Source organism: Mesocricetus auratus, unplaced genomic scaffold (assembly GCF_017639785.1).
Source record: "Mesocricetus auratus isolate SY011 unplaced genomic scaffold, BCM_Maur_2.0 Super-Scaffold_100062, whole genome shotgun sequence".
Classification (NCBI taxonomy): Eukaryota; Metazoa; Chordata; class Mammalia; order Rodentia; family Cricetidae; genus Mesocricetus; species Mesocricetus auratus.
Genome location: NW_024429234.1, coordinates 2,371,587 through 2,398,782, shown reverse-complemented (window position 1 = coordinate 2,398,782; position 27,196 = coordinate 2,371,587). Strand labels below are relative to the sequence as shown.

At 42.7% G+C, this 27,196-nt stretch overlaps 1 protein-coding gene across 2 annotated transcripts; it reads left to right on the top strand.

The window, feature by feature from the left end:
• The first annotated feature begins 572 nt into the window (after nucleotides 1-572).
• On the top strand, nucleotides 573-27,196 carry LOC101841813 (acylcarnitine hydrolase). Of its 2 annotated transcripts, XM_040736561.1 has the most exons (15): nucleotides 573-685; nucleotides 1,065-1,136; nucleotides 1,567-1,771; nucleotides 13,565-13,782; nucleotides 14,519-14,729; nucleotides 15,831-15,972; nucleotides 16,581-16,714; nucleotides 16,796-17,054; nucleotides 17,801-17,899; nucleotides 23,166-23,306; nucleotides 23,427-23,507; nucleotides 24,319-24,463; nucleotides 24,819-24,956; nucleotides 25,305-25,377; nucleotides 25,813-27,196. In XM_040736561.1, the coding sequence occupies exons 3-15, from the start codon at nucleotides 1,731-1,733 to the stop codon at nucleotides 25,997-25,999; spliced, it is 1,869 nt and encodes a 622-aa protein (XP_040592495.1). In that variant the 5' UTR covers nucleotides 573-685; nucleotides 1,065-1,136; nucleotides 1,567-1,730; the 3' UTR covers nucleotides 26,000-27,196. The 2 variants fall into 2 exon arrangements, with proteins under 2 accessions (XP_040592495.1, XP_005076237.2); XM_005076180.4 differs by lacking the exons at nucleotides 573-685; nucleotides 1,065-1,136; nucleotides 1,567-1,771 and adding an exon at nucleotides 13,297-13,407.

Genomic DNA, 27,196 nt, shown 5'->3' with positions numbered 1-27,196 from the left:
GATGCCCTTGGGTGTAGATGCTGTCTCCTGAGTCTAGTAGTGATTTGTTAATGGAAGAGTACATGGGGGACACTGAGGACCCACAGACCCTCCAAACACAGTTCACAGATGATGGGAGACTCATGTTTGTGATCCCTGCACTCCAAGTAGCACATTTTCAGCGTGAGTTGAGTATGCCTGACATGGGGCCAAGAGGGGGGAAGCTCAGAGCTGTGGGTCACAGGTGAGCTCTGCAGTGTCCAGGCCTGACCTGTGTCTGAATCAGATCTCTGGCTCCAGAAAACTGAGCATCTTTATCTAGTAAATCCTTATATTGAGTGTAAGAGAATAGAGTCTTATCTATTCTATGATTTGTGCAAACTATTCCCCTGGGGAGGGCAGAGTCATTATTTAACATTAGGCTTTCCCACAACCAGTACTCCAGGCTGGGACTCCACACTCAACTGTTGTGATTCCATATAACTTGACAAATTACCTTGTCACCAAATGTGGGTCATGGCTGTATGAGGCAATCTGTGCTTATGTCACAATGTGTTCTTGCCCTCAGGTCCCAGTGCCCCTGTCTACCTCTATGAGTTTCAGCATCGGCCCAACTTTCTCAAGGATTTAAAGCCACGACATGCCAAAGCTGACCATGGTGATGAGGTGTTCCTTATCTTTGGATCCTTCTTCTGGGGTGTCAAAAGTGAGTCTTCCTTGTTTTTCATGAACAGAATGAAGAACCAAATTTGTTCTTGAATGATGCTGAGAATTGAGTCCAGGTTAGGAATGCAAGGCTCTGGGGAGAGCAGGATCAAGCGTGTACTATCTCTCAGCTTAAAAACCTACTGTGGGTCTGGATCTTTCTGAGTTTAGCTTGTGCTTGAGGAGATGAGGATTCACTGGCTCAGGATTAAGCCTTGGGGCAATTTCTTAGAGAACTAAATGGATCTCGGGTGTTATAAGGGAGGAAGGGAATGAAGACTAGAATTCAATTTTAGGCTATAACTGGCATGGTGAGTAAAACATGAGCTGGGCAGCTACATCAAATGGCTTGATCTGGACCTTTGCGCTCTCATCTGCAGTTAACCTCACTGAGGAGGAGTAGCTGCTGAGAGGAGAATGATGAAGTACTGGGCCAACTTTGCACGATACGGGTAAGAAGATGCTCTTCCCTCAAACTCCCAAGGGTTGGGTGTCCATATAGCAATCCATTTGTGATTGGTGATCTCATTAGCATGCATATGTCCTTCTATAGGACTTAATAGAGTCCTCTATACTCAAGGTACACTGAGATAGACACTTTGTAAGTATTGACTACTGGTCAGCTCACAGTGAGCTGTGGATGGATCACGGTACTGTGGTACTGTTCATTAGATACTGCCTCTGAGAAAGAGACACAAAGCAGGTCAAATAGCCTTACCCCACATGGAGTAGATACTAGTGGGTCACACCTGTATCCCTAAATAGGGACATCTGTATCATCAGTCCCCTAGTCTGCTTAGTCCACTGCACTACTCAACTGTAAGATCAGGCCTTAGAATGAAAGTGATCTCCATCCTTCCCTGCTGCTTGTCATATCCACAGGAACCCCAACAGTGAGGTTCTACCCTACTGGTCAGTGTCAGACCAAAATGAAGAGTACCTGCAGTTGGACATCCAGCCTGCTGTGGGCCGTGCCCTGAAGGCCAGAAGACAATAGTTCTGGACCAAGACTCTGCTCCAGAAGATTCAGGAGCTAAAAGGGGCTTATGGAAAAAACAAGAATGTGTAATACCCAATGTAAGGAAAGGTATGAGAACTTCATACGTTAAGGTTAACCTGAAGTTCTCACAGCCCATTTAGAAGCCAGCACTTATTCCTACACTCATGTAACCATAACTAATCTTTATTGTCCATTTTGCCAACATGTATGACAAACACTATACTTGTCATTCCTTATTCAAAATGCTAGACAAACTTTTATTATGTCTACTCCATAAGGCTATCTTAAAAGTGTGGATGTGTAAGTCCCAAAGTGTACCCAACTTCTTTCACACTCCTCTGGTACTAGACTCCTTCCTCCCCTCATCCCCATCTTCTCTCCAGCCTCTTCTCTTCCCCAAGAACAAAACCCAGAAACTTTGGGTCATTGTTTACTATACAGGATTATCTTTCTCAAAACCCCACCCTTCTCTCAGCAAGTCCCATGTTTTCATATATTTATAAGTGGCCAGTAGAAAATCTTATTACCCTAACTCCTATTTTCTTCATAAATTCAAGCTACTGTTCCAGTCAGATCATGAACTGTCCCAGATATTGAGATGGTTATCTGTGGCCCCAGCTACTCAGAACCTGAGACAGGAATATTTCATGAACTCAGGAGTTCCAGACCAGCTTGGGAAACACAGGAAAAGACCTACATCTCATGAACAAAAACAATCATAAGCTGTGTGATTTGCAAAGAGCAGAAATGTATGGAGGTCTGTGGACCAAGAAATACAGGGTCAGGCTGCCAGCACATCTACCATGAGGCAATGACTATCTGTTTAGCCCAAAGTCTAAACGCTGTGTACTCTTCTTATATAATGTGCAAACTATGGCACTCTGGGCCTTCTATAGGTCCCAGTCTTAATAACAACACCTTAGGAATTAGATTTCTGTAAATGAATTTGAGGTCACACAGGCTTTCCAAGCTCAGCTCCTAGACCTCTCTGACATCAGCCACTGAGCATGCCAGCCTCAGACAGACTCTGTGCAGATTTCTCTATAGAGAAAATATCATCTATTTCCTGCCCAAACTGCAAATGATCCACTTTTATGAGAAGCTGATTTGACATGATCACAAACATCTCAGGCTGGGTCAGGAGTGAGGGTTGACCAGCAGACTCAGGTGGGCTTCCTTTAATAATAAATTTGCTCTTATACCCAGTGTGCATTTGCAGACACTGTGCAGCCCACACTTGTATGAGAATATGTGAAGATCTTCAGCTGTGGTGTGTGTCATGGGTATGAGATGGGGGAGGTAAGAATGTCACACATGTCTAGAAGAGACTCCTGTCCCTGGCACCCAGACTGGCAGCTTCTTCCTGTTTTTAAGAAATCCTCCTGTAGCATCCTAACTCTTCTTAATAGTTTATGTGATTAATTTTCATTCTGTTACAGTTGTTCTTAAACCTTCAACACAGCAACTCAAGGTTTCTTATATTTTATGCCATTTACAATGATGCCAAATTGTGCCTTTTCCCCAATATCATCTCTGTCATTGAGAGGGTGTACCCTGTTGTCCTATTGATTTTTGGACTTCTCATTCCTCTACCTCTGGCCAATTTGCTTTCCTTAGGTACCAGTTTCTCTAATACAAAGTCCTTTTTCATTTACAGCACCTTTGAATCAAAGTGAAGACTCCTGTGTTGTCTTCCCGGACCCAAGGCACAAAAGGGAGGAGTGCTAAACCCTAGCACAGTGGCTGAGCCCATAGATACTTTTTGTTCATCCCAAGAATCCCTTTATGCCCTCATTCTCTGCTTTCTGCTGCTGCAATTTGCACTTGGATATGGCTTGGGAACACTGTAGCTCTTCCTGTCATATCCTATAAGAGGAGTCACTGGTGTTAGCTGCTATCAAGCATGTCCTTGTGATTAAATACTTCCTTCCTTACACACATACACACACATCATATACATATGTACGCATATATAAATATATACACATATATATCAGTTCTTTTATCCTCTCAGCAGCTGCACATTTGAGTCACTTCCATGTTAAGATTCTTCTTTGGTTGAAAGAAGTAATGTTTTTTGAGACAAGGCTCCCATTACGTAGCCCAGACTGGGATCACATTCACCATTCTCCTACCTCAACCTCTGGAATGTGGGATTGCAGGCAAGCATTGCCAGGCTGTTTCTAGCAATCATTATGAACAATTTCAAGCATAACTTTGTGTGACCACAGGCTTTCAATTCTTTTGTTGAAAACATAGGTATGACTATGAAGGGAACGGCACTTACTATCAAACTTGATGCCCTGAGTTCAGATTCCTGGGACCTACATGATAAACAAAAAGAACTGATTCCCAGAAAGAGTGTTCCAAAATGGCTGTCTCATATTTCAACCCCTTTAGACATGTGTGAGGTGCCAGCTGCTGCATAGCCTCATCTGCACTGGCACTTGGGAAACATCAATATGGTTGTACTGGGTGACTGTGCAGAAATTTTTTGGGACCTTTGTCTTTATTTTTATTACTGTTACCATTATTTTTCTGTTCTCTTTCTTTTGGTGGGACGTGGGGTCTTGCTGTCTTTTCCAGGCTGTCATTAAACTCAAGATCCACCAGCCTCTGCTTCTCAGTTGCTAGAACTACTCGAGTTTGTCAACATTCCCACTTTCCTGAGACTTTTAGCCTCTGTCTCCATCTCCCTCTTCTCTCTCTCTCAGTCTTTCTCCATTCCAACTCTGCTTCCATCTCTTTCTCAGACTCTATCTGCCCCCACCTTCTCTCATACATATTTAATTCAATTCTTCCTTCAGCTGTAGTGTGGCACATTCCTGTAAATTCCAGCACTGCAAAGGCTGAGGCATGGACTTCTTGAATATTATTAATATTATTATTATATTGCAATATTAATCAGACTTTGCATCATATGCAGATAAGTGGATGGAACGTGAAAACATACTGAATGAAGTAACCCAGACCCCAAAATACAACGTACTTCCTTAGTTATGGGTCATAGCTCTGAATCTTTAAATGTGATTATAATAATATAAGAATATAAATATTGGAAATGTCAGTAATGTCTGAAGGTCCCGAAATGTCCAGGAGAAGAGATGCCTGTTCATTGTCGCTGAGCCTGCCCATATGCAAAGGGACATATCTGCCCCTAAGACCTCCTAGATCCTCGTGACTATTACTATTTCACCTCTCATAGCCTTATTTTCATTCTTACTTTATTGTTGTCCCTAAACTCTCACATTTTACAAAGGTGACAAATTACATTCAGTTTGCCCCTGGTTTCTTCCAAAGTATTTTCCCTCTGTCATTCAGCTGCTGGTTTCCTCGTTGTCTAGTCCCTTATGTTCCCATAGATTCCTACCTGTGACCAACTTGCCCCCCTGGGGTGCAAGTTTTGTTCACAGGTTGTCAAATTCCTTCTTCTATCCATTTTGTTGAAGACCAACCACAGAAACTTTATCTGTGAGGATTCTTACATTGCCCATTCCAAACACCAGGGGGCAGAAGAAAGACGATACATTTAGCCTTGTCTCTGCAGCTGGGCAAGAAGAATGTTTCCCTTGAGTGCAGGAGGACTGTCTGATACTTTGACTGGAGCCTCTAGACATTATTGATCTCTTGTTGCACACATGCATCCGTGAGGTCCCCATTTATGTTGACATACAGGCCACTTCACCAAATGGCCTTTAAAATTTCAGTATCTGCATTACTTCTTAAAAGTTTTGATATCAAATGATTCTTTTGGGACCAAATTTGCCCACTTACTGGAACAGATAGGTAAATTTTACATTAAAATGTGAGATAAGCAACCAGATGCACTTAAGTATGAGACTACTTCTTTCAATGGAAAAATTCCCTTGAGCTCTTTTATGTCAATCATTGCCTGGTCTCTGATCCAGGGCAACTACTTCCTGATTCTACCATTTGGAAACTACATATAATTCAGAAACATCAGAGCCCTGGTTATCCTGTCTCAGAAATGGGATTGTTTATGACCGATCCTGTTACTAAGGACAACATCTTTGAGAGTCAAGTGTGCTGTCATTTGGTAAACAATGTCATTCCATATATCTATATATGCACATAACACATATTACTCCACTGGCTGATGCACATTTACGTGACCTTTTGTGATTAAACTCTTTCCCTGATCTCTTTTATTTTATTGTTTATTTTTTAAGATCAAACTACTATTTTTATTGAAAATAGATTTTTTTCATATAATATGTTTATTACAACTTCCCCTTTCCCAACTCCTTCCAGATCCTCCCCACTAACCCACTATCATTAGAAGAAATAAATATCTAGAGAAAATAAAAATAAAATAAAAGCAGCCTGAGCCCCACTGTTTAATAGTTTTGTGATCTTGGGAGTTTCTAAACTCACTATACCTCAGTTTTCTAGTTGCAAAATGACAGTATTAAAAGATTATTTTATGAACCATCAGGATTAAATGACTTAACTCATAGAAATTGTCTAGGAGATACTATCAACTAGCACACAGTAAATGTTAGCTTCTGATAACCATTTTATTCAGAAACGGCACCATTATGTCATTTATGGTAAACATATATTGCTTTTTATTATTTTATTTACGTAATTTTTTCATTTATTTTATATGCTGACCAGAGTTTCCCCTCCCTCCTCTCCTCCTGGTTGCCCCTAACACTTCCCATCTGATCCTCTCCCCTTCCAGTCCTCCTTGTCTCCATTCAGAAAGGGGCAGGCCTCCCATGGGCTTGAACAAAGCAAGGCACATCAAATTGAGGCAGGACCTAACTCCTCCCCTTGCATCAAGCCTGGAAAGGTGATTCAGCATGGGGAACAGAGTCCCAAGAGCCAGCTAAGTGCCAGGGTCAGGTCCTGATTGAAAGGTTTCCATATCCCGATATTAAGTCTCTCTGCTGACACAGGAAGCCAAATTGAGTCAAATGGAGCAGAAGATGTTTAATCTGAGCAAAGCAATCATGGGTGACTCTCAGGAAATGAAGCAGCAGAGAAATCACATGGCCAGTTTACAGACCATGGCATAAATACCCTGTAGATATGGTCTTGAGCTTTGGAGGAGAAGCCTGAACTTTTGGTGGTTTCTGAGGGGGCAGGGTTTGGAGAGGGAGGAGTGGGGCTGAGGCAGAGTTTTGAGGCAGAGTTTCCAACCAAACATCCCAATCTTCTTAGATATATGGACACCATTTCAAGTCTGGCTACTTCCTGTGGGCATGGAATGATGTGGGGAGGGGAGTTGAGTGTTGGTGGGTTCGTGCTCAGTGGGAGGCACAGATGAAAAAACATCCAGTTAACTTCCATAACCTTGGGGATCTGTTTCTTGAGGAAACAGAGAAGGCAAGTTGCTAGAAGAAAGAATAGATTATTAACACTGGTCCTATCAATGGGGCTAGCCATGGGAAGACTGCCAGAAAGAATGGGACAGAGATGTGCCTTGGTTGTACAGAAGAGGCAAGGGTGAATGACAAAGGTGAATGAGCAAGACACAAGAGCAGATACCCCCTTCACTGGGACATTTTGAAAAACTGGATGGTAGAGGGTCCCAATTGCTGGACATAGCACTTATCCTGGATAGGTGCCCACTTGGGGACTTAACAAAAATAGGAACTTTGTCTCTAGGCTAAAGTAGGCATCATCCAGAAGTTGGACTCTTGATTGTTAAACAGCTAGCCTATGAGGGTGCTAATGCAGTATGTCAGGCTGCTCTCAGACCCTATAGAAAGAAAGGTGACATTTATTTGGATTTGTTCAGATATTGGACCCTCATACACTCAGGGCTTAGCTATGGCTGCTGCTTTGCAAGGGACTTCAGTTAAGGATATGTTACTCCTACAGAAAAATCAAGGCCCAGGGAGGAAGAAGGCCACAAAAACTTCTGGAAGTTGGATATAGTAAGAAAGGGCACTATCCTCAGTGTCTGTTGTTATATCCCCATTTTCATTTCTGATTTTGTTAATTTGGATATTCTCTCTGCCTTTTGGTTAGTTTGGATAAGGTTTTGCCTATCTTGTTGATTTTCTTGGAGAACCAGTTTTTTGTTTCATTGATTCTTTGTATTCTTTGTTTTTCTATTCAGCCCTCAATTTGATTATTTCTTATCATCTACTCCTCCTGGGTGATTCTGCTTCTTTTTGTTCTAGAGCTTTCAGATGTATTGTTAAGTTGCTAGTGTGAGATTTCTTCACTTTCTTTATGCAAGCACTTAGTGCTATCAACTTTCCTCTCAGCACTGCTTTCATAGTGTCCCATAGGTTTGGGTATGTTGTGCTTTCATTTTCGTTTAATTCTAGGGAGTCTTTAACTTCTTTATTTCTTGCTTGACCTAGGGGTGATCCTTTGCAGCTCTTAATATTCTTACTTTTTCTGTATATTTTGTGTTTTGATTATTATGTGGTGAGAGGACTTTTTTGTCCCATGTATTTGGTGTTCTGTAAGCTTCTTGAATATTTACAGGCATCTCCTTCTTTAGGTTTGGAATGTTTTCTCCATGATTTTGTTGAATATATTTTCTGTGCCCTTTTTTACTGATATTCTTCTCCTCCTTCTATCCCTATTATTCTTAGGCTTGGCATTTTCATAGTGTCCCAGATTTCCTAGATGTTTTATGTTATGACTTTGTTGGGTTTAGTGTTTTATTTGACTGGTGAATATATTTCCTCTGTTGTGTCTTCAATAGCTCCGATTCTCTCTTCAATCTCTTGCATTCTATTTGATATGCTTGCATCTATGTAACCTGTAGTCTTCCCACTAGCTGCCTGGGTCCCATTGCCATGTTAACCCCCAAATAACACACAGCACACTATATTAATTATGAAGCTCTTGGCCATTTGCTATGGTTTCTAATTGGCTAGCTCTGACTTAATTGTTAACCTATAATTACTTATATATATATATATATATATATTTATAAGGACTTATGATTCTGAGAATGCCACATTTGCATTCTCTCCTCCAAGGATCAAATGGCAATGACTCTCTTCACTACATTTCCCAGAATCCTCCTAGACACCTAGTCCCACCTATCTTATTCCCTATTGGCCAACAGTGTTTTATTTACATATAGACAGAAGGACTTCCACATCATCTCCTCTTTTCTGTCTAAATAAAAAGAAAGGTTTTAACTTTAACATAGTAAAATATATAGCAAGGCAGTTATTAAGCAAGAACTACAAATACAATATTTAGTCCATTATCATTTAGAAATATTTAAATATCACTATCCTATCTTTGTGAGTCTAAAGTCTTATATGTAACTTATCTTTTATTATAACTAAGGAAAATATAATTTTAACTATCTGTCTTCAACTCCATCAAAGACCACAGAAGGATAATATATAAACACTAGAATTGACAAAGACATGTCGTTACCTGGACAGTCACTCAAAGTTCCTCTGCAACGTTGGGGCATCCATCTTCAGCCCATAGGCCACAGACTTCTCAGCAAAGCAGGAAATTTTAAACTGTCCACCTGCATTGTCAGCCTGTCAGTCACCTTTCTGTGTCTGTAGAATGCCTGACAGACTCTTTCATGAAGCAGGAAACCTGTAGGACTGTACAGATTCAACAGTCACCTTTCTGTGGGTCCTGCATGTCAAGTTTATACAGCAACAGTCAAACAGTTTGGGCAAGAGCAGTTTCTTGCCCAAATAGCTAATCTTGCCATGTTGAAAGCAAACTCTATAACCAGTTTCTTCGATGCCCATCTTCCTCTCAGACATAATTGGTGCTGCCAGGAGCAGACATTTCTCATTGTCAAGAAAAACCCTAAACCATTTTAAATGCTATTTTCTGAAGGTCTTTGAAAGGTTTGAAGACTATCTAGCTATCTCTGTATATCTAGAAAACCTAACTAACCTAACTATAAGTTTTAACTATTATAGGTAATAATCTGTATTTAATTATGTATTATGTTTTAAAAGATCAGTATAAACACAATACTTAAACAAGAGGAGAAATATACATATCACAATATTGACCTTAAATCTGTATCAATAAATGAAAATTCATAACAATAAAAAGTATTCATTTCTATACCATAATCCCCTTTTACCTTTAAAACAATATCATTAACCATTTATGACCAACCCCATTTAAGTGAAAACAAAATTTTATAAACAATATTTGGGAATTTGGGTGTTGTTCATTCCAAACTGCTTCCTGCTGGTTGGGGGCACTGTCCATACCATGGGAATCATGACAAAACACAGAAACCTGGCCAAGTCCGTGATTTTGTAGTCCATAAAGCTGCATCATCTCAGCTGTTTCAGATGCTGGATCACCCGGGCCACTGTTTCCAGGGGTCTTGGTTCATCAAACCATAGAAGCCTGGAAGGAATCCACAGTCTTTCATTTTCTGTGGAACCACAAACAAAAACTTTTTCCCAAGTAACCTGTCCTTATATTTAAATTTATAAGTCAAAGCATTTTTAAAATAAATAGGTTGAATTAATTTAGCAGCATTTATAATCAAGTGTATTTTAGCAGTTGCTCCTTCTTTAGCAACTGAAATACTGAAAGACAACACAATTGCATACAGTATCCAGACTCTCTGTGTATTTTCCATCTTTATGTGACTTATGTATTACTCTATTTCTTTTACTTTTATTTTTTTTTCTCTGAGACAGGGTTTCTCTGTGGAAACCTGCCCGTGTCTGCCTCTGGAGTGCTGGGATTAAAGGAGTGTGCCACCACACCCAGCTACTCTCTTTACGGTTTTTTTTCCAACTATCCTGTTTTTCTCTACCAAGCCTATGTATATTTTTAAACACACTGTAAACCTTTTACAGGTTTTATTGCATCTGAATCTGACTTTACTGTACATATTTATGTTTTTCTGGCCATGTGTCTATTATCTGTTAACAGCCACAGCTGTTTTAATTGCAGTCTTCCCAAGATGGCGGGCTGAAGTTTGCCGCCAGCATTGGGAGCTGTGCTCACCACCTTAGTCTATGCCGGCTTGAAGATGTGGTCACTGCCACTGCCAGTTGCTTGTGCACACCATTCAATTGTTGGCAGGACCTCTACAAAGAGCCCACAGGTTTGTTTGGTTTTTTTTTTTTGCCACTTATGCTGAGTCAGGCAGACTTCTTTAAGGGAGTGTGTGAGACTCTGCTTCTCTCTAGCAAAACAGAGCCCACCCAAGAAAAATACTGCTAACAAGAAGCCTTGCTTCTCTCTGTTCTTTTGTTTCTAAAATCCTTTTTACATTTTTGTCATTCTACTTGGAAATTCATATCCCACTCCTGACACCATATTTAACCTGTAGTCTTCCCACCAGCCGCCTGGGTCCCACTGCTGCTTTAGCCCCCAAATAACACATAGGACACTATATTAATTATGAAGCTGTTGGCCATTTGCTATGGTTTCTAATTGGCTAGCTCTGACTTAATTATTAACCCATAATTACTAATATATATTTTTATAAGGACTTATCTTTCCGAGAACACCAGGCTTGCGTTCTCTCCTCCAGGGATCAAATGGCGATGACTCTCTTCACTACATTTCCCAGAATCCTCCTAGACTCCTAGTCCTACCTATGTTGTTTTCCTATTGGCCAACAGTACTTTATTTACAAATACACAAAAGGACTTACCCCATCACATCTATAGTTCCTGTTTATTTACCCAGATTTCCCATTTCCAGAATTGCCCTAGTATGGTTTTCTTTATTACCTCTATTTCAACTTTTAAATGTTGGACTTGTTTGATTGATTTTTCTTGGCTTTCTTTAAGGGATTTATTGGTTTCTTCCAATTTTTTGTTTGTCTTTTCTTCCATTTCTTTAAGGTAATTTTTCATTTCTTCTTCAAGGACCTCTGTCATCTTCATGACATTCTTTTAAGGTCATTTTCTTCTGATTCTTCTGCATTGGGATGTTCAGGTCTTCCTTTTATTGGACCACTAAGTTCTGGTGTTGTGATATTGCTCCTTAGGTTGTTGAATGTATTCTTACATTTGTGTCTACACATCTGTTCCTCTAGTCAGTGCAGGCAGTGCCTTTGCCTCTTGATCCAATCTTTGCAGACAGTGTTTGTGTCTCAGTGATCCTCAGTTGGACTAATCAGTGTGGCTTCTGTCTATGTCTTAGGGAACCACTCTTGGTCAGCTCTCTTAGTCTTCTCTGTGCAATTGATGCCTGTGTCTCATGGAGTTTCTGAGGTTGATAAGGGTGGGTAGGTTTGGGGATAGAGTGGGACTTGCAGGTTACAGGTTCTGGTGGGGTTGATGGTGTAGCCTTCCTGTGTATACAAGCCTTTCCTGCTGACTGACTAGTGCAGTTGAGATGTGTGTGGAAGGGGCCTGGGCTTTCATCTGAGGACCTAGAGCCTAAAGGCAGTTTGGTCTAGATGGGAAACTGAACATTCACCTCTCAGTCCACTCTTGTGATTCTGAGACTCTTATTTAACACTTTGAATCTCAGCTTTATCATATGTTTTGAAAGCCCAGATTAACTCCAGTATTGGAGCCAGCAAGGACCCATTAAATGCTTGTCATATGGTTACATATGATATTGATCAGGAAGTGGTAAGAGAACTTCCCTCTAATACTGATGACCTAAGTTCCACTTTGGAATCCATACAATGGAAGGAGAAAGCAGAATTACACAAATTGTCCTTACACACACACACACACACACACACACACACACACACACGCATATATATATATATATATATATATATATATATATATGAGCCATGGCCTGGGAGCACACACACACACAACATAAATAAATAAATGCAAACAACTAAAAACATTTGTCAAATGGAACAATGAGTATAAAATTGATCTTGGCAGGAACTGGCCACTAGAGGACACACATCATGAGCGTAGAGTGGATAGGGGATGTCGATTTTTAAAGCACCAGAATTGCTTTGATCAAACAACTATGACCCAATAGTGAGGTGTCCAAGTAGACCCTAAGATTGTTGCAGGGACCAGGTACCCTGGAAGCAGGCTCAATAAACTTGAGTCTTAAAAGCACAGAGGAGTCTTAAGGATGAGGTCACACCCAGACTTGTCTATCTCTCCTGTGACATCTTGAAAGTGTGTGCCTACTCACAGAGCCCTCTGTCTCTCCTATGACATCTTGAGTGTGCACCTGCTCACAGAGCCCCCCTGTCTCTCCTGTGACATCTTGAGTGTGTGCCTACTCAGAGAAGCCCAGTGGCTTCTCCTGTTACAGCTTTCTGCCCAGGTGTGAAAACAGGGTTTTGGTATCCCAGAATAGCTTCAGAATCCATGTTATGCCTTTCCAGAAAGCCAAGGAGGGAACAAAAGTAGCAAAGGTGACTGTGGTGGCTAATCTTGGTTGTCAACTTGACTAGATATGGATTTAACTGGAATCTAGAAATGAGTTTCATGCTTGGTTTAAAGTGGGTGAATTTACTTCTTCTCCAGACACTCAAGGTAGGAAGACACAAGCCTTTGATCCAGATATTGAGGTAGGAAGATATACCTTCAATATGGGCCAACCTACTAGAAGCCTATATAAGAACATGGGATACAGAGGGTTTGGCTCTTTGCCTGTTCGCTCTCAACTTGCTCTCAATGCAAGTCCATTCCTTCATTGGCATTAGGGCCTACTTCTTCAGGATTCCAGCATCTATTGAAGACCAGATGAGATATCCAGTATCATGGACTTCACAGTTTCTGGATTCTTGGACTTTCTATTCATAGTCAGCCACTGTTCAACTAGAACCATAACCTGTGAGTTATTCTAATAAATCCCAATTCTCTGTATTAATATAGAGAAATTCTTTCTATAAATCCTGCTACTTTAGAGAACCCAGAATAATACAGTGACTTTGCCTGCCTCCTGGCCTTGGCTCCTGTCATTCCTGACTAATCCATTCTCCTACAATAGGACTTTGCCCCACCACACCAGGTTCCCGCCTACATCTTTTTGTTTTAAACTCCTGCCTGGGCAAGCCAAACAGTCTCTGCTTCCTGTTTGTGGAACGTGTTCATCATATATAGCAGCACAGACTCCGGCCTGGGAGCTGATCATGCCACTGAACCAACTTCATGGCTGGCTGAATGCTGTGGTTTTTGGGCTCCTGCTTCTCCTCCTCCACGTGCAGGGTGAGGCTCACTAAACTGGTAATGGGGAATGATGAGAGTCAGATCTGCAAACTTCTGCAAAGTCAGAGGCTGAGCTTGTGAGAGAAAAGGTGGGGAAAGTGTGGGCGATGGAAATGATAGAAGTGTGGGAAATGTGTGTCTCCCAATCCCTTGACCAAAGCCCACAGATTTTGTGGGCCTACTAGCACACAGAGGGTGAGAGAATGAAAGATCACTCCATCCTGAGGAGACAGTTCAGTGTAAGGAGCTCTGGAGAGTGCCAGACAATTAAAGGAAAAGTGAGCTGAAGGAATCGTCCCCTCTTCAGTGTGTGGCTATGACTGCAGCTACTACTGACCTTGGATAAGAATGATAATAATCATCTCTGTGAATTCAATGCCAACCTGGTCTACAGAGTGAGGTCCAGGACAACTGGTTCTACACAGAGAAACCCTATTTCAAAAAACAGCAACATCAAAAAGAATAGCAATAATAATGAATTCATGTAGACAAATGGCTACGAGGGTGTGACTTCTTTGGCCAGAGAAACACACTGCCAGACACCGTTTACAGAGCAATAGGAAAGGTTCCTGGCCCTGGGTGGGGGGTAGGGAGCTTCCACACTCACACCCCACAGCTGAACTAGGAGGTCCTGGGTTCCCTTCCTGTGTGCCCTGGTAACCGTAAGATGAAAATTCCCACAATCTGCTGTCAGCTGACTGCACATAACTAACCCTGATGGCATCTGTCCCCACAGGTCAGGACTCACCAGAGGACAATCCCATCAGGAATACACTCACAGGCCAGGTCCGAGGCAGCCTCATCCGAGTGAGTGACACCAAAGTTGGTGTCCACACCTTCCTGGGAATTCCCTTTGCCAAGCCACCTGTAGGACCACTGCGCTTTGCACCCCCTGAAGCCCCTGAGCCATGGAGTGGCGTGAGAGATGGAAGCTCACATCCAGCCATGTAAGTTCTGGACCCAGAGCATGTCAGGTCCTGGGGTGAAAAGATGCTCTGAGCTCTGAGCAAAGCTGAAGCATTTCTTCCATTTCAGCCCCATAGCAGTTTTCTTTCATGGTGGGGGTGTCCACCCCACAAGTTTTCCTGATGCATGTGTTAAAGCTGCACAGAACAATCTTGTCAGTCTCCTGGGTCAGGGCTTGGCACCCACAGGAAGTTAGGCACGAGTACTACAGAGGGGAGTAAAACTAAATTGTTCACAGATTTGTATTAAGCCCAGTGTTCTCTGACAGAATGGGAGGGATCTCTAGGCATGAGTTGTGTGAGCTATTACGCAGAGAGTGTCCCTGAATCCAGTAGAATACTCTACAGGTCCTGAGAGGGCAGCAGGGATGGATACTTGCTAAGACCACCCTCACAGTCACTGTGACAACCTAGAGGGCCAAGTGCCAGTGACCAAGGAACAAGGATATGTAACTAACTCCCTCTGGAGACAGTGTAGGAAAAGGAAGTTCCCTCAGAGTCTTATAAGAGATACTGTAGACTTTAAGGCAGTATTTTCCATTGATTCCTTTAGTACCTATGGAATATAACACTCTAATATTGCAAACTTTGTTTTCTGTTGCTGTAACAAAGTACCAACAAAAGAAACTTAGGGGAGAAAGCAATTATTGAAGGCTTCAGATTAGAATCTATCATGTTTGGGAATTCACAGTGAAGAAAAATTACAGGAGTTGGACATACCACATCCATAACCAGGAACAGAGAGTAGAAAATGCTTGCATGTCTGCTAATGTTTAGGTCAATATTCTGTTCTTATATAATTCAGTGAATGTCACCACACACAGCCAACCATTTCCATGCAAACACCTAGAAGTCTACATATCCCAGACTCAGAAAAACTAACATCCAGGCCCTACCCAACTGGATGACTTCCTAGAATTCTGTGGCCTTTGCCTTGTAGGAAGTGACTTTAGAGGGGGAATATGTGTTAACAGGATATCATGAGGAGCAGCAGGTGACGGTGGCTGAGAAAAAAACCCAGACTCACATTTGATTTTGACCATCATACATCTCTTGAATAACCTTTCTGCCTTTTTTTACCAGTTGTCTACAAAATGTTGATATGATGAATTCAGAGAGCCTGGAGAATCTAAAAATGGCTCCACCTCCCCTCCCTATGTCTGAGGACTGCCTGCATCTCAACATCTATGCACCAGCTCATGCCCATGAGGGCTCTAACCTGCCTGTGAGTGTCAGGCCATGATCACCTTGGGAAGAGGGAACATTTTTCAAGATTATTAGAAGGGGCAAAAGCTCCATTTCAGTGTAGGTTCTATTGAAAGTATTGCCTTATTTGAGTCAAAAAGGCCTTCTTGACCACACTGTGCAACTGAAACCTGGATATGGAACACGTAGCATTTGAGTGATCCAAGGCTCTAGCCCTTTGATAAAACCAGGACTCATTCTACAACCTGAGCCCTATAGAACCACTTCGGTGCTCAAGGCTCAACACTGAGGTCCTCATTTCTATTTCTGGGTTATCTGTCATTTCAATAAGAGTTTATGGTCCTTTCATTTTTTTAAACTGTAGAGATATACATAGAGACACCTCTCTTTGTTCCCCTATGAAGTCTGAATAATGATGAGATTACTCTATCCATAGAGCCATTAATTCAAACTGAGACTAGAATCATCCTGATGGGGCTACTTAGATGTTCCTTTCTATGACCACAGTCCTGAAGTTCTGAGGATTTTATGCAGTTTTGTAGCTTCACACAGTTGATATTCTAGTAAGCAGTCTTTCAGAGCTTGGACTGGCTAGGAGCTTCATGGCATCTCTCTTGACTTGTACAGGTGATGGTGTGGATCCATGGTGGTGCACTGGTTATAGGAATGGCTTCCATGTATGATGGATCCATGCTGGCAGCCATGGAGGATGTGGTGGTAGTCACTATCCAGTACCGTCTGGGTGTCCTGGGCTTCTTCAGGTGAGTCTAGAGCCGGTCTATGCAGTGGCAGCTGAGAAGAACCTGGACAGCCCTTTGATCCATGTCCCTTCCACTTCTCAGCTCTGGAGATCAGCATGCCAGAGGGAACTGGGGCTTCTTAGACCAAGTGGCTGCCCTGCGCTGGGTCCAGAAGAATATTGTCCACTTTGGAGGCAACTCTGACCGGGTCACTATTTTTGGAGAGTCAGCAGGTGGCACAAGTGTGTCTTCACATGTTGTATCCCCCATGTCCAAAGGACTCTTCCATGGTGCCATCATGGAGAGTGGAGTAGCCATACTGCCTGGTCTCATCTCCAGCTCATCTGAGATGGTTTACCAAGTGAGTGCCCACAAACACTTCAACCCTGTATCTTCTGGCATAGCACTATCTTCTGGCACTATGGTGTTCAGTGCAGAAAACAAGGATCTAGGAAAAGGGCATCTCTTTGTTTATTTCTGAAAGACTCAAGGGTTAGAATCCACAACTCTGCTTTCTACAGGCTGAGTATGTTATGTGGACAGCAAAGCTGCCCTAGCAGCTTCAATCACTGGCAAAATTGAGTCTAAAAGGGCTAGGAAGATGGTTCAGTGGGTTTTTTTTAAGTGTTTGGAGTGTAAGCCTAGAACCTATGTTCAAATTTCCAGAACCCACAAAAGGCTGGAGACGGTAACATGTATCTGTGATTCCTGTGGTCAGTCAGAAGTCAGAGACAAGAAAATCCCTGGATGTTCCCAGAGCAGCTCAGCTAGTACAGGCAGCATCACAACAAGATGCTTCACTGTGAACAGTGAAGTCTGACACTTTGTCCTCTAATCTTAATATACAGACTGTGGAAAAGTTGTTCTTTCTCTCATACACAAAATACAGAAAGACAGATGGAGAAAACAAAACTTCCCCAAAGAAAAAGAACAAGTATTCAGGTATAAAGGGCACTGCATGCTATCTGTCACCTATGAGCTGTAGGACTTGGGAACAATTTCCTTCTTATTCCAACCCACACAGCACACACTATAGTGTGGTATTTAGGGGCAATAGCATTGAGTTATAATTGAGAAAACTCTTCTCCCTACTTGTTCCCTTTATAGACGGTGGCCAAGCTGTCTGGATGTGAGACCATGGAATCAGAGGCCCTGGTGCACTGTCTGAGAAGCAAAAGCGAAGCAGATATTCTGGCTATTAACAAGGTATGCAGAATTGTGTGTATGGAAGGACCTGGTCAACAAGATGTGGGACTCTGAACCAAACACCTCATCTCTATGACTTGGTGTTCTTTAGTTCTGTGTGTTATAATAAAGCGTGTGGGGGACCTTGGTGGGTTTCATGACAGGCAAGGGTGACCCAAGCAGGGGGTACAACCATGCCAGGCAGACAGAGATTAGTGAGTTTTTTAATTATTATTATTTTAATTTTAAATAGCTTGTTTTACATGTCAATCCCAGTTCCCTCTCCCTCCCTCCCTCCTGCACCCCCACCATCCCCCCACAGCCTCCCATCCTATCACCATTTCCTTCCACATAGGTGATATCTAGAGTCTGTCATTTCACTCAGGGCAGGATCCAGGCACTCCCCTAAGAGTCCAGGCTGAGAGAGCATCCCTCTTTGTGTTATGGACACACGATGTCTGTTTGTAGTCCAGGGATAAACACTGATCCACTGCTCAGGGCCCCATAGGTTGTCCAGGCCTCCTCACTTGCTCTCACATTCGGGGGGGTCTGGATCAGTCCCATGCTGGCCTCCCAGCTGTCAGTCTGGGGTCCAAGAGCTCTCCCCTGTTCAGATCAGCTGTCTCTGCTGGTTTTGCCAGCCCATTCTTTGCCAATTTGCTCATCGCTCCTCTCTGTCTGTCACTGGGTTCCTTGGGTTCAGTTCAGTGTTTAACTGTGGGTGTTTGCCTCTGCTTCCATCAGTCACTGGATGAAGGCTCCCGGATGGTTATAGACATCAAGTTCATTATCAGGAATGGGCATTCGAGGAGGTCTCTCCACTATTGCTTAGCTTGCCAGTTGGTGCCATCCCTTTAGATCACTAGAGGTCACACTGGTGCCTGATCTGTCTTCTAACCTATGATTCCCTCTTCCCCCTATTCTACCCCCCACTCAACCTTCCTGTCCCCCATGACCTACTCTCTCTTCCTCTTCTCCTCCTCTCTTCTTCCAAGCTCCCACTCTCCCCCACCCCTCAAGAAGTTTTATTAGAAAGGACAAGGTGGGGAGGAAAGAGAAAAGAGGTAAAGAGACATAGAGGCAGAGAAGGGACAGAAGAGAAGAGGGTGACAGGAAAAGTCCTGCCGGCCCCAGAGGATCAGTGGGAGCTACAATGGGAAACAGAGGAGCCAGAAAGAGAGCAGAAGTGGGTGGGGCTTCCTTTTAAAGGGTCCTTTGCACCTGGACTGATCAGGGTACTGTTTGAGTGCATTCTGCCAGGTGACAGGGGTAGGCCAGCATAATACCTGAATCCTTACATTCCCACCTTTATTATTAAAGAGGTGAGGAGTTAGGCGTGGCAGGTTAGGGAATAGGGGTGTTGAGTTCTTAAGACTACTTCCTGCTGGCCTGGGGGTGTCGACCATCTTTAGGGGACCTGAGAGAGCTGGGATGCTGCCACATCCTGGGGTAGCTGGTTGTTTTATTGCAGTTCAGGCTGTATGGAACTCTGGTGCCTCTTAGACCTGGCAAGATGTTGGCAGATCAGAGGACAAGGTTAAGTTTAAGGATAAAATTTTTCTTAAGTCCTGGTACTTGAGGGGAGGAGAATCATAAAATGAGGGAGGGGTTCACAAGGGAGTCCCAAGATGAGGGAAGGGAATCCAGGGACCAGGGAAAGGTTGAATGATATTTATATGGAGTGAATCTGACCTGTTTAAGTGGGTCCAGTTCAGCTTCCTGGAACTTATAAGAATCCATTTTGTTAGGGCGACATACATTTTAGACACATTAGCATTTCCAGTGTTTGTGATCTGTACTGAAATTTGCATTGTAGAAATGGCCATATACTAATGTCAGAAATGATTTGGTTAAAAGCATTAACACTCTTAAAACTGACATATCTTTTTTAATTTTTGTTTTATTTTTATTAATTTATTTTTTACATTCCAATCCCAGTTCACCCCCCCTCCCCTCCTCTGCTCCCTCCACTCCCCCCCTCCTCCCATCTGTTCTACCGAGAGGTTAAAAACTGACAAATATCTTTACCACAATGAAAAGCACATTAATTTTGAGCTTGCAGTTATCATATCGTGGTATAGTTTGGTGTTTTATACTCTGTAAGAGTTAAAGAGTTATTACAATTTTACTTAATAATGTTAGGACTATGAACAGAAGCATAATGAAAAAGCAATCTGATAACTTGCATTTGTGCACATCAAGTTACTTTGTTATACCTTAAAACATTTTTAGAGTCATACATCCTAGGTTTTTATGTTCTTACATAAACTTTTATACCTTAAAACACCTTTTTAAACAAAGGAATGATAAGAAGTTATACTGAAACCTACTAGCCATCAAACTGCATCAGAGTTCTTGAGAAGGATAAAGTTTTACCTGAATTAATTATTAGAGAATGACAGAGACTTACTAGCTGGTCGAGTGAACAGCCACTCCCAGAGTCCTCCATAGTTGCTAGGGTCAGAGGTTTTAAGGACACCTACCTTCTGCTGTTAGATCAGGGCCTGTGGATTGGGAGCTTTAGTAAGAGTTGCCTACTGTTGGCCTAAGCAATCTGGAGAAAGTCAATTCCAGTGTCCTCTTGTCCATAGTCCAAAGAGTCCTTCATAGCAGTTGAGATGAAAAGCAAGCAGGTTTGGTCAGTGGCTAGCATTACCACTTTTGTAGGTGGAGTTTCTTCAATGTCCACCAATATTCTTGGAGTAAATGGGTGGTACCAACAGTTGGCCTGTCTCTCTGTTATGAAAAGCTTTTTAATGAAACATTTTAAATGCCATATTCTCTAGATCTCTGAGCATTTGAGGGCTGTCTGTCTATTTAGTATATCTCAGCAGACAAACTTGGTCTTTAGTTACTTGCCTTAAGAACATAGGTGGCTAGGTAAGACTTTATTCCTGTAATTAATTAATTTGTACTTAGTATGATTACAATGACATTAGTGCAAGATCTGTATGGAGAACTGGATTCAAGCTGAGAGGCTGTGGAGGGATGTTTTTCTCAGAGCCCTCCAGCCTGCTTGTAACTGGTTTTAGCTTAGTAGGTTAAATGTATGCCTGTGAAGGGCAAAGAAATGAAGAAAAATCCCCTTTTGGAATAAAAATGTTTATCATTGTATAAAAATACATAACAATTTAGAAATATTTGAGACTTATTGATTCCTTAGTCTGGAAGGAAATACACATTTATAGAGAGTTAAAGCTGGCTTACATTTTTTAAAGAGTAGCTACATGTACATATATATATATATATATATATATATATATATATATATATATATATTAAACAGGACTGGATAAAAGTAAGAAGGAAGAACCAGAGTATGATCTCTGGCTCTCATGTTGTAGCAAACAGACATTTAAACAGACACATAAAACATAAACTGCCAGCGACAAGAAAGCAGATCCACTGCAGATGGAGCAGGCAGGGTTTTTGTGTGAAATGTGGGCCCTACTGGGCCCTGGAAAGGCATTCCATTAAGCAAACAAACCATGTGCAACAAAGTCAGTAAAAGAAGAAATTAGCGACAAATAAATAAGAGGCTAAAAAGTAAATAATTTATGTCTAGCAACAAGGTTTCTCGGCAGATGCTGCCTGGACTGTCCCTCTGCCTAGGCTGAGTGAAGAGAGTAATCCATGAAGTGGGCAGACCTACAGCTAGGCCACATGGTCACTCTCAGTCAAGATGGTGGCTGCCATAAACAGGTTCCTGCCCACTGGCAGAAGTTAGAAAGTTCCTGGAAAGTTTTGATATATAATTTTCGTTGGCTTGTTTCCCAGGAGTGAGGTACAAAAATAAATGAAGCCTATAGGACACCAGAGTCCAAGGGGCACAACATCCGAAATGATCCCTATGGGTCTGAAAAACAAGGCACCGCTCACTGAAGGCAGGGCTGGGTACAAAACCCAAAAACCTCATTCATGAGGAAAAATGAGAAATTCTCAGAGAGTCCTGAGTAGACGCTGTGTCAGGCCAGCCCACGGTGAGCCTCCGGCATCTGCGTGGAGGAGAAACAGAGTAGCAGTGCAGCTAGGTGGAAAAGAGGGACCCGCCATGCCAGGAAGAATGGCTTGGCAGAGATCGGACGGACAGGAGAGACAGACGTTATGATAAGGAGCATAAAATGTCTAGTGAAACATGTTGTTCCCAGGCGGAGAGAGGATGGCACCCTGAGACAGGTTAAGAGGCAGAAGGACGCCTCTGTGGCAGGTGGGAGAGAGTTTTCCCATACCTGGAACAGAGGGAAAACAGACAAGTGAAAAGGAACAGAGGCCGTACTTCCAACTAGGGATCACTGGTAGAATGTGGTGTGCCAATAGATGGGCACATGGTTGATATGGGGGGATCAGTTTCCATGAGGTGAGGTCCCGGAGAATAAGGGGGGATCAGATACACGAGGCACAAGCTGATTTTGTGGTCCATCAGGCACAAATCAGGGAACCAGGGCTCCCGGAGCCCAAGAGACGTGTGGTCACCCAGTACTGGGGCTTTGTTCAGGGATTTTTTTTAACCTGGTCAAAAAGGCGAGAGACCACAGTCTCGATACAAGTCTTAACTCATGGAAGCATGGACAGAGGTAGATAGGAAGGGGCAGGCTTACCAGACATGGTGGTGGTGGATGGAAGAATCCAGAGATCAATAGTTGGAAAAGTGACCGAGTTGAAGGTTACAGAGTCCTGGCGTATCTCGGACTGCCACGGGCAGGAGGAAATGCCAGGAAAATCTGCCGAGTCACGTGTACCATATGTGATGATAAAAACTCATGGGGGACCTTGGTGGATTCCATGGCAGGAGAAGGTGACCGAGGTGGGGGAGGGGGGCATGCCAGGCAGATAGAGCTTACTGAGAAGTTTTATTAGAGAGGATAAGGTGAAGGAAGGAATGAGAAAAGAGAAGCAGACAGAGAGAGGACAGACGAGAAGACAGGAAAAATCCTGTCTACCCCAGGGGAACAGTGGGAAAGGGAGTGGGGAAGAAAGCTGGAAAGAGAGGAGCCAGAAAGAGAGCATAAGTTGGTGGGGGGTCTTTCTTTTAAAGTGGTATTTTGCACGTGGGCTGACCAGGGTACTGCCTGAGTACATTCTAACAGGGGCAGGCCAGTGTAATGCCTGAATCATTACACTGTGTGCAATATGAACACCAAGACAGGCTAACATAAGTATAGGTTCTCTTCCAGAGTGAGTTGAGCACCCTGGGGATAGTAAGAAATGAGAAAATGGTGAAAGTAACTCAGTGGACATCGCCATGAATAAATCGTTGACCTTCAACATTGACTTTTAATGCCTCCAGGTCTTCCAGGTCATCCCTGCTGTGGTGGATGGGGAGTTCCTACCCAGGCATCCCCAAGAGTTGTTGACTTCTGTGGATTTTCAACCTGTCTCCAGCATCATAGGTGTCAACAATGATGAGTATGGTTGGATCATCTCTATGGTGAGGCTCACTTCCAATCTTCTGGGAGCCTAGAGACTCGGGTTAAGCAGTGGGAACTCAATACTTCTTTAATCTATGTTCATCAGATCCCACATTTAACACTTGTCTTTTGCCTCCCAGGTTGTAAACAGTGCCCAGACAATAAAGGAAATAACCAGAGAGAACCTGCAGGCTGTTCTGAAGAATACAACAGCACAAATGGTGAGACACCTCTAATCTTGTCCATATAAAGAGGTCCCTCATATCTCCTTGACAGACAGCATCCCTATTAATAAAGGTCAGTATATATAGGTGATTCTATGTGGGGTGACCTAGAAGTGTAGCAGGCTCTTTCGTTTCGGAGGCCACCAAGCAGTTCTCAAATCATGACATGAAGACTTGTTATTATTTATGGATCCTCGGGCTTATCTTACTCTTGCCCCACTAGCTCTTATAACTTAACCTGTTTCTCTTCATCTACATTTTGCCTTGGGGCTTTTTAGCTTTCTTTCCTTTTATATATCTTACTGTCACTGTTCCTCATGTCTGGCTGGCAGCTGCCTGGCTTCTGGTCACTGATGTGTCCCTCCCTTCCTCTTCGTTGTCTTCCCTTCCCCTACTTCCGAGACTAAATTTCACCTATGTATTCTCTCTGCCTGCCAGCCCTGCCTATGCCTTTCCTGCCTAGATATTGCCATTCTACTTTTTATTAGACCAATCAGGTGCATTGGTCAGGCAAGGCAAAACAGCAACATAATTAAACAGCAAAAACAAATGTAGCACATCTTGACATCATTAACAAAGGCAACAGAAACAAATGTAACACGCCTTTACACAGTTAAAGTAATATTCTACCAATAAACAAATGTAACACATCTTTGCCCTGTTAAAGTAATATTCCACAAGATTAGAACTTGAACCTTTTTGCCTATAGCCTATCTCATCCCAGGGCACATTCTCCCCATACCAAATGTTAATCCCCACCTAACTGAGAACATGCCTAGACTCATCCTTCCTTCTCTCCTTGGTGTAGATGCTGCCATCTGAGTGTAGTGACCTGCTCATGGAAGAATACATGGGGGACACTGAGGACCCCCAGACCCTCCAAATACAGTTCACAGAGATGATGGGGGACTTCATGTTTGTGATCCCTGCACTCCAAGTAGCACATTTTCAGCGTGAGTACATCTGTAACAAGGCTTAGGGGAGCAGCTCAAAGTTGTAGATGATGGGTGAGCACTGTGGAGCAGTGTGGTACCCAGGTCTCATGTCTAGTTATAGAGACATCAAGGTACAGAGGAGGAAATGGGTCATTGATACTTTATTGACTTGACAAAACCACGCAGCTAGCAAGGTAATGAACACAGTTTAACCAAGGGTTTTTCCAAAGGTAGGGCTCCAGCGCAAAGCTCCATCCACCACTTAACTTTTATGATCCCAGGTAACATTTCATCAAGGTTTCTTGGCACCAAACATGTATCAGAAAAGCTCCAGGTAAGGGGATACTAAGCCACCATCTGTCCTTACCTCCAGGTTTCCGTGCCCCTGTATACTTCTATGAGTTCCAACATCAACCCACCTTTTTCAAGCAAGTCAGGCCACCCCACGTGAAGGCTGACCATGGTGATGAGGTTCCTTTTGTCTTCGGGTCCTTATTCTGGGGTGTGAAATGTAAGTCTTCCTTATTTTTCATGAGTTGAATGAGGCCCAGATGAATCTCTAAGAGACTCCTGAGCTCTCAGTCCATTTGAGGAACACATATGTGGGGGGGGTGCGGAGGGGGGGTTAGAATCTGGACTCTTCCCAGTCTAACCTGTAATGGGAGACATGACAGCACATTGGGTCAAGAATTCAATTAGAGGCTTGCATGGATCTTGGATACTTAAACAGTAAAGAAGGGAGGTATCAAAGTCAATAGTTTGGGGTCAGACAACTGCTTGGGTTTGTGAATCTGAAGCATGAGTTGGCAGTTGTGTGAGATGGCATATACTTTGGCCTTTGTCTTCCTCATGACTCCAGTTGACCTCACTGAGGAGGAGGAGCTACTGAACAAGAGGATGATGAAATACTGGGCCAACTTTGCAAGACATGGGTGAGAACACATCTCTCTCTCAACTTGCCAGGTGTGGGTCCCTATCTAGGGTTCCCTTTTGGATGGTGGCCTTCTTATCAGGCATGGATATTTCATCATGTGATAGAGTAATCTCTACCCCATAACACATTTATACAGATACCTTATAATTGTCAGTTACTGTTCATCTCACAGTGACCTGGTTCATGAACCATAGTGCTATGGTATTGCTCTTTAGATCTTACTTCTTATAGGGATATATAAAATAGGTCAAGCAGCCATCACTCACATGGAGCAGAAACTAGTGAGTGACACTTGTATCCCTATATCAGGACACCTGTTCCATCAGGCCCCTTAACCACTGGCCTAATTTTACCACTGCTCTGACTCAAATCAGGGGGTTAGCCTTTGAACTATAATGACCTCACCCTTCCCCGCTGGCTGGTATATCCACAGGAACCCCAACAGCAAAGGTCTACCCTACTGGCCCATGTTGGACCATGATGAGCAGTACCTGCAACTGAACATCAATCCTGCTGTGGGCCAAGCCCTGAAGGCCAGAAGGCTGCAGTTCTGGACCAAGACTCTGCCCCAGAAGATCCAGGAGCTAAAGAGGTCACAGAACATGCACAAAGAACTGTAGGGTCCTATGTAAGGAATGGTATGTGGCTGATGATAGAATCAACTTGAGGTTCCCAAAACATATTGAGGAACCTGAATTGATTTTTTAACAGACAGATTTTACTTGTCTGTTCTTCCACATTTATCACAAATCCCCTACATGAGACTCTTTACCCTTCTGGGTCATGTTTTGTTAGACCCACTCAATAAGTGCTTCAATAACAGTGTGGATTTGTGAGTCCCAAAGTACACATCTCCTTTCATACTCCACTGATACTAGGCCCCTTCTGCCCTTCCTCCTTTAAGCTCTCATCCTCAGTGTCCTCTTCTCTAAGACCAAAACCCTCTTTAAGTGAATCAGAAGCTTTGGAGAGTTTTGATATGGGTTACTAGGAGAATTTATATCATCCAGTGGGTTGTATCAAAATCACATTCCCTCTCTCATCAAGTCCACGCTTTTGGAAATTTTGAAGTCCAAGGTTAAGATACCAACAGGTATGCTGTATTTTGATGGCTAGCTCTCTGACACAAAGATGATAACTTGTTTGTGATTGGATAATTAATAGTTCTTATGACCCAGGCCTCCAAGAGGCCTAACATCATCATATTGGAGTCTAAGTTTCAATACAGAAACCTGATTCATAGATACTTTCAAAACACAGAACATTAAGGTTCCCGAGTCAGTCTCTGGATTTGAAAACATCTGAAAGCTTTTCTACCTATTGTGTTTGTAGGTAAAATGTCACCTACAAACTATTTTAAGATAATCTGTCTATTCATCAATATTCATTTGTTTTTCTCTTCTCCTTCTCATCATACAACCCCATTTATCTATTTCCATGCCAAAGCAGTTAGTGACACAATTTTATATTAGACATCTAATATATCCTCAAGCCTGGGAGAGTTTTTTTGTATGTGTATGTCTAGAAAAACTAGGCTAGTTACTGTGTGTCTGCTGAGGTTTGTCTTGATTTCCAGGGATTCTGTAGACATGGCAATGCCCACTTTTGCATGATCACAGTGCGTCTAATATATATATTAGTGGTTCAGTCTCCTGTCTCCATGAGCATTTATGCATGAATGGGGGTGTCCTCCTGACTTCCACAGTTGCCTTGAAACATTCTGGTCCCTGTGATAACCATCTTCCCCTTGATTATCCATCTACATGACTCATTCTTACCTATTTGCTGTTATTAAACATTTTGGCCTTTCTAGTAAA

Coding starts and splice junctions, on each gene's coding strand:
- LOC101841813 (XM_040736561.1), top strand. CDS start 1,731: ATGGAAAAAACAAGAATGTGTAATACCCAATGTAAGGAAAG. Junction 16,715..16,795: donor GGTGTCCTGGGCTTCTTCAG/GTGAGTCTAGAG, acceptor TCCACTTCTCAG/CTCTGGAGATCAGCATGCCA. Junction 17,900..23,165: donor ATATTCTGGCTATTAACAAG/GTATGCAGAATT, acceptor TAATGCCTCCAG/GTCTTCCAGGTCATCCCTGC.